A 7,224-nucleotide genomic window follows, 5' to 3' on the forward strand; every position below is an offset into this window, starting at 1 on the left:
TATGGCCTTTACTTAATTATTCATAAAGTTTGTGTTTAATAAAGAATGCGCCTAGTACAAATGTAGAGTCATACTCCTTTCCAATGACCATCCACAATTTTGTCATGATGTCATTTCAAATTGTTCAAATTACACCTGTGGAGTGTGGAAGCAACACCTATTCAACAGAACTTCCAGCCAATGCAGTGGTGTTTACTACATTCAAAATTAAGCTAAATGCAGATCTACATGCTGCCTATCAACAAAATCAGGCCACGGTACATTCTTTTCCCACCTAATAAAAGCGCTCACATTAAAAACGTTTCCAGGAAAATTCTCATCAAGCAAAACAAAAGAAAGCAACAATTGACTAATAAGTAATGATACTTTTCACTATTGTTCCGACTTATCCAAATCCAAAGAAAAAGAAAAAATGGTACCTTTCACTAGTCCTGAATACAGCTCCAGCGTTCTCCAGCAAAATCTTCAATAACTCTAGTGCCACAATCTTCCCCTTCATCAGCTGCGGGTCAGCTGAGGCCTCCTTGGGAGGCGTCTTCATAGATAATTTACAAAGTGCTCTAAACACCAAAAAGGCATCTCTCCGCAGCTTATTTCCGATCTGAACCTCCAAGTCATCATCTCTCTCGGCCTCCCCCATCCGCCAACTCACCCTTCCTTCCCTCCAATGCTGTCTTATACATACTGATTTCCCAATATTTTGCATCTAGCATGTCTTTGTCCGTGGAATCCAACAGATCCGTAGGATTAGTGGTCTCCACTGCAGTGGTCTCAAATGCACCATCATGCCCACCTAAAGAAATTTACCAGGGGTCACAGGGTTAAGCACGCCATCTATATCCTGCATAATTTTCGTGATAAAACCTTGCACAAACTGCGTCATTGAACTGTCTGCATCGGATTTTTCAACAGGTTCCATTAACTCAGCCACTACAATTGGTTGAATTGGGACGGTGGAAGAGTCCGCCTCCATTCTCCGAAACACTATCACTAACATTTGAACCAACGACGCCTTAGCCGTCGTTTGATTCACCACATTTTTACTACCCAGATATATATCATAGCATGTCCTTACAATGAGGAGCAAGCAATCACCATGAATTCTCAAAGATATCGACGTTACAGCAGACAAAAGCGTCTTCAGCACCAACAATTCCATTGCGTCGTCTCCCAAATCGTGGCATTTACATACTGACTCAATCAAATTAGCCAAGAGCTTAGCTTCGGAACCACCCCCTCCGGAGTCCGCCTCGCCGCGTAGATAACCATGGGCAATCAATTTCTGGATAGCATCAACAGCAGGATCAGCGATCTTCAAGACACCAGAGTTGGCCGCATTGATCAAAGGGCTAAGAATCGATTCAGACTCCGCAAGCGAGTACTCCACAGGACCACCGTCATGGAGTGGCCCCGGCACCGAACTCTCGGGCTCGTTATCGGAGGGTGAGCCAGGTAACTCCTGTGTCTGAGGTGAATTAAGCCTTTCGATAACCGATTTGCACTCATGAGCAAGCTTCGCGTGCTTTCGCCAGGAAGCGTTCTTGACGATTTTCTCAAGGGCAGGGACAACGACCTGACTCAGACGGGAATCGGCTTCCGAAGAAGCCATTCCCGAGCTGGAAAGGATCTCTGAGTTAGTGACAGTTGGGATCTCGAAATTGGAGAATGAAAACGAAGCCGCTTCGAGCTAAGATCTTTCCATGAACTCAGTGAGTTGCTTCAACAATGGCAGCGAGTTAACTCAGTGAGTTATGAGGTCGCGCCCCAGCTCCTATTATGCCCACTCGATTCTTTCTTTCATCAATGGAGGAAGAAGTGAGGTTCAGAGGATCAGATCGTAAGGAAGGAGAAGGGTCAGATTTGAGATCTCGTTTAGGTTCGCTCCTCGAAAGTCCAAGATCAGGTACGAAATGACTGGAACGCCCTTCCATTCATGGTGGATAAGTGGGGTTGTGTAGTAATAAAATGATGAGGTAGGGGTAACTATGGGCTACAAAGATATTGCTTCTATGGTAAGATGGCTTAATTATTAATTAAGTGCAAATCTCGGACGATGTCTTGATAATTCTTTTTGTCTGTTTTCTACTTTTTCTCTCAATTTTCACTGAAAAGTCTTTTATTTTTTAAATTCGGCGAAACAAAAATTCATTTTATAACCCCCTTAAGTGAATTATCTGTCAATAAAAATTACAAGGAACTCGAAAATTTTAAGTCCAAAAAGTAATTTGAAGATTTTATATCCATATTTAAATTGCATTTTCCTAACTATTAAGGTTTTTTGTCATCTTGGCAAAAAAATATATATCATTTACCAACGCACTCATTATATTCTCTGAGAGTTGAATTGATAATATCATGTCCAAAAAAAATTTAAGGAAGTTTTTTTTTTGTAAGAAAATTTAAGGAAGTATTTTAGTACCATCAGCTTACATCCTACTATCAGGTTAAGTTGAGTCATTACATTCAAGGTAGAAAAAAATTGTAGCATTACATTGATTTTTGAGCTATTTATTACATTTTAAAAAAAAAATTTTTGCTTTTATAATATCATTATTGCATACCATTTAGAGATGCAACAAAAAGGGTAAATAAATTTTAGATAAATATTCAATCCTTCACTTAAAAAAAATTATATAAATATCATTACTTAATAATAGGGGTGGAAACAAATCAAACAAAAACGGACCTGTTAGACGCCTTTTTACAATCTAAGCCTGGCCTAATAAAGGCCTGGTTAGACCTGAAGCCTATTAGAAAAGTTTTATTTTTAAAAACTTCAAAAAGCCAAAAAAATAAGTCATAATTACATAAATCAATCTAAAATCATAATAACTCAATCTAATTATCTAAAATATAAAATAAAATATGATATAATCTAATTAATTGATAATATAACACCAAATAACAATTTTGATTATAGGTACAAAGTTCATAGTATTTAAAAATAGGAACCCACCTCCTATAATTATACATGCATATATGTGTATAATGTATATATGTCCTCATTTCTCTCCAATGATGCTTTCCTGTACGTGGACTGGAGTCAGCAAATTCTCACGTTCAATGGTTTACAATTATGAGTTGCTGTGTGTGTGTGTGTGTGTGATTTTGTTCTCGGCAAAGTTCTTTGTGCTTTCACGAAATTATGTAGTTATAAAATTTGCACTTCTCTTGTATTTATTTATGAAATAAAAATGGCTCCAATCCAATCATGTACTATATCGTTGCAGGTGTGAAATTGAGAAAGAAAAACAAAAAGGGACACTGGGCAAAAAGAAAAAACAACATTCATCAGGACAAAAGTAGGCGAGCGGCTAAGGTTCAGTCAAAAAGGAAAAATATTTATCAAGGGTAGGTAGGGTGAGAAATTAACCACTACCTCTAATCTTTAATATAAAAATTAGTTTAATTTTTAATTTGATCTTAAATATAAAATTCTAATACACTTTATCTTTCATTTTTTTTATTTTTTTAAGATAGTTTTTATAATAGTTGCACATATACAAGGTTTCATGATATGGTAGTTTTAGCTAATACACATTATTAGCAAGGGTATTTTGAGAAAGAGATACATATTTCTTAAAAATAACTAAATTAACGAATTTTCTTATTTTACTTAGATTAGCCAATTAGCTCTTATATTAAGGATTGAAAATAGTATTAGCCATTATTGTTGGAAAAAACATATTAACTAAAATTATAACAGGCTCAAATCGCCTGTTTGGCTTAACAGGTTTCTTAACGAGCCCAAGCTTGGCTTGTTAATAAAAACAGGCTTTTTGGAAGGTTTGAGCCTGTTTCTTTTTCAAACAAACCAGGTCATATGCTTTTGACAAGCCGTCTGACCCATTTTTAACCTTACTTATTAATTTTTGTACTCCTCTTATTTTATTTACAAGACTAAGAAAATACTTTTAGTCTTAATTATAAGCTATTTCATTAATTTTTTAACTTAAATTTACTATTTTACCCTTCCTTTGTTATTTTGCGAGCTGTAGTTTATATATTACATATTGATAAAATTGAAATGTTGATGAGTTTTAAGAAAAAGTTGAGGAGTTTTATTTAATTTTGGAAAATTACACTCAGATCCCACATGACAATTAATTCACAAAAATCCCGAAATGATTCCTAAGTTCCCAAGGACCTGTGTGTAATAAATTATAATTGTGAAATTATATATTTACTCCCATTAATTTGAACCCAATGCAATTCATTTACAACCTTAACAGTGGCTGTTGACAATCCGAGGAGAAGTAGTTAACAACCTCGGCAATGCCCCTAGCATCCCACAGAGTGAGTTGTCAGAAACATTGCCGAGGTTGTCAACCAGTTCTTCTTGGGTTGTCAACAACCATTGTTGAGGTTGTAAATGAATTGCTGCAATAAAACTAATGGGGGTAAGTAAGTAATTTCACAATTACAATTTATTACACACAGGTCCCTGGGACTTCAGAATCATTTCGGGATTTTCAGGGACTTTTTCTTAATTAATTGTCTTCTATGAGACCTGAGTGTAACTTTCCCTTTAATTTTTAGTCTGATAAAAGGTGACTTATACCAAAGATAAGATATTCTTATGGACAAGAGAAAAGAAGAAGGATCAGATATCATATTAATTCGTAATGCAAATGTAAGTTGCCTAAAAAATTTCCATAAATCAACCGATGCATGCAAATGATAAACTATTGTCACATGGAGAGTTTCAGATGGCGTGGTTTCAAGAGGACTCCATGCTGCACAATGAGTTGAGATCTAGTTTGTTATAATAGTTAAAGTTGTTCAAAGGTTTGGTTTATTTAATTTGATAATTGGTTCCCGGACCGACAAAATTTAGAATAGATGAGGAATTGAATTGGTTTGGCTTCTTCTGTTTTTTTTTTTTTTGGGTTTATTTTGGATGACTTTGCCTGCATAAAATGGTTTCTAAATAGCTGATTTACAGAATATGAGATAAGTATTTAAAAGAAGTTTATTTTTTATAAATAATTTTAAGAAATGCCAAACAGGGCCTTTAAAGATAAAATTATTGTAATTTTCTCCTTTTGAAAAACATATAATGTATTTTTGGTACCGAGGTATTTTTCTTGAAAGGCACCAGTTTTCTGAAAGTTGAAAGTGCAACGTCACCCTAAAATTCTAAAATTGGATTAGTGTTGCTCCTCTATTAAACATTAATAAATTTAATCGCTAATAAATAAACAGCGGAGATTACGAACAATTTTTTCAAAATTACAAATAGAATTTTATACAAGAACATTAATTGCCCAATCAAAATCTTAGTTAAACTTTTAGGGGAAAATGACTATTAAGGATCCTATTAAAAAAAAACAATATCTATTTTATATTAATTTTAAAATAATTGTTTTACATGGTTCTTGATCGCCATGGGTTGATGTAAGCTTTGTTTGGTTCAATCTGATTTGGGTCAATTTTAAATCAAATACATTTATTCAAAATAAACTTATAAATTTGACCCAAAAAAATAAACCTATAAAGTCAGTCCTCACCTCTGTTAGAAGTGATTGTTGTCTTATCTTTTATTGGCTCCTACATACTTGTCACACACTCAATTCTGAACCAAATCTATAATCTAGAATCTATCCATCTGTAATCTCAGGTCCAAAAAAAAAAAATCTATCCGCCTGTAATCTATAATCTATAGCCTATATATCTATATCTATATCTATATATATATATATATATATATGTTACCTCCATTCCTAATTATAAGAATAAGTTGACCATTTAAGGAGATTAAGAAAATAAATTAAGTGAGTTATTTATAATAAATATGTGTTGTCTTTCTTAAAATATTCTTGTTAATCAAGTGTGTTGGTTAAGACTACAATTATTAGAAGGACTATCTTAGAAAAAATTGTATAAATATAAGAAACAAAGTTGATTGGAGTCTTATATTCAAGATCAAAATAAAAATCAAACGAGGTCTTATATTAAGGGTGTGTTTGGATGAAACCAAACCGTGGTTTGGAAAAGTGATTCTGGAGAATAGATTCTGGAAAAAATAGATTCTGTGAAGAATAGATTTTGTAAAAAAGTGATTCTGAGAAGTGAGAGTGTTTGGATAGTTGTTATCAGAAGCACTTTTTATATATACAAATTACTAAAAAAAAGACATAAGTTAATATGATAATTACAGAAAAAATAGATTTTATGATATATTTTAATTTGAAGAAATAAAATTGTTAATAATATGTTTTTTACCAACATAATTAATAATACATAAGAATATAATTAATAATTAATTAATGTCTATATATATTTATAAAATATAAGATTAAATATATTTATAAAAAAATATGTTTATAAAAAAAATAACAAGATACATATCATATAGGCCCTCACACTCTCCCTTTTTTCCCCAAAAGCAAAAAAATTTTGCTTTTTCCAAAACCATGGTTTTGGAGTCAAAACCATGGTTTTGACCCAAAACCATGGTTTTGACCCAAAACCATGGTTTTGTTTTTTGAGAGGCTGTTTGGGTAGCATTTTCCCCAAACCATGGTTTGGATCCCCAAACCATGGTTTGGGGTGCTATCCAAACAGAGCCTAAGAATCGGAGGTAGTATACATGATATGATCGTCCTTCATCATTGTAAACAGTTGACTTTTTTATGCTTTTTTCATCTCTTCATTTTAATTAATTTACACGAATTGAATAAAATTATCAAAATTATCTTACCCTTTTTAAAATTCAGCTCGAAAATCGTAACCTTTTAAAATATCCTTAATAACAAAAATAATGAGTGTATTCTTAACTCATTCATGCTCTTTTGACCCAAAAAAAAAAATCATTCATGCTCTTTTCTTTCAACCACTCCCTATCAGTCAACAAGTCCATATCAATTACACTATTGGAAACAAATGATTTTATTTTACAGATCCGGCAAAACTGACCTATAAATAGAAGTATACAAATTTCTAGAAGATGATTTATTAATATAACAGGGAGTATCACTTTTTGAAGAATTATTTTAATTTCAAAATTTTAAAATTGTATTAATTATTTGTGTTTAATTGTTTCTTTATCTATGTTATGCTTCATTTTGTTCCTAAGTATGTGAGACTTCGAACTACTTCGCTTTGGTAAAAAAGTGGTAATTATATAATTAAAATGATTTTAAAATGAAATAGTAGCATGAATTTAAAAAAGAAACATCTAAAAAGTTATAAATGAGGAAGACTTTTAAAAACTTTAATTAA

General features: G+C 32.7%; 1 protein-coding gene across 1 annotated transcript; it reads right to left on the bottom strand.

The window, feature by feature from the left end:
• Nucleotides 1-163: 163 nt before the first annotated feature.
• LOC114736240 (brefeldin A-inhibited guanine nucleotide-exchange protein 2-like) lies at nucleotides 164-706 on the bottom strand. Its single transcript, XM_028924028.1, has 2 exons — nucleotides 420-706; nucleotides 164-274 (listed from the first exon to the last, which is right to left on the bottom strand). Exons 1-2 carry the CDS (start codon nucleotides 704-706, stop codon nucleotides 208-210), a joined length of 354 nt encoding a protein of 117 aa, XP_028779861.1. The 3' UTR covers nucleotides 164-207.
• Between the last annotated feature and the right edge of the window lie 6,518 nt (nucleotides 707-7,224).

The sequence above is a fragment of the Neltuma alba genome, unplaced genomic scaffold (assembly GCF_004799145.2).
Source record: "Neltuma alba isolate B1F8T4 unplaced genomic scaffold, ASM479914v2 tig00013321_pilon, whole genome shotgun sequence".
Classification (NCBI taxonomy): Eukaryota; Viridiplantae; Streptophyta; class Magnoliopsida; order Fabales; family Fabaceae; genus Neltuma; species Neltuma alba.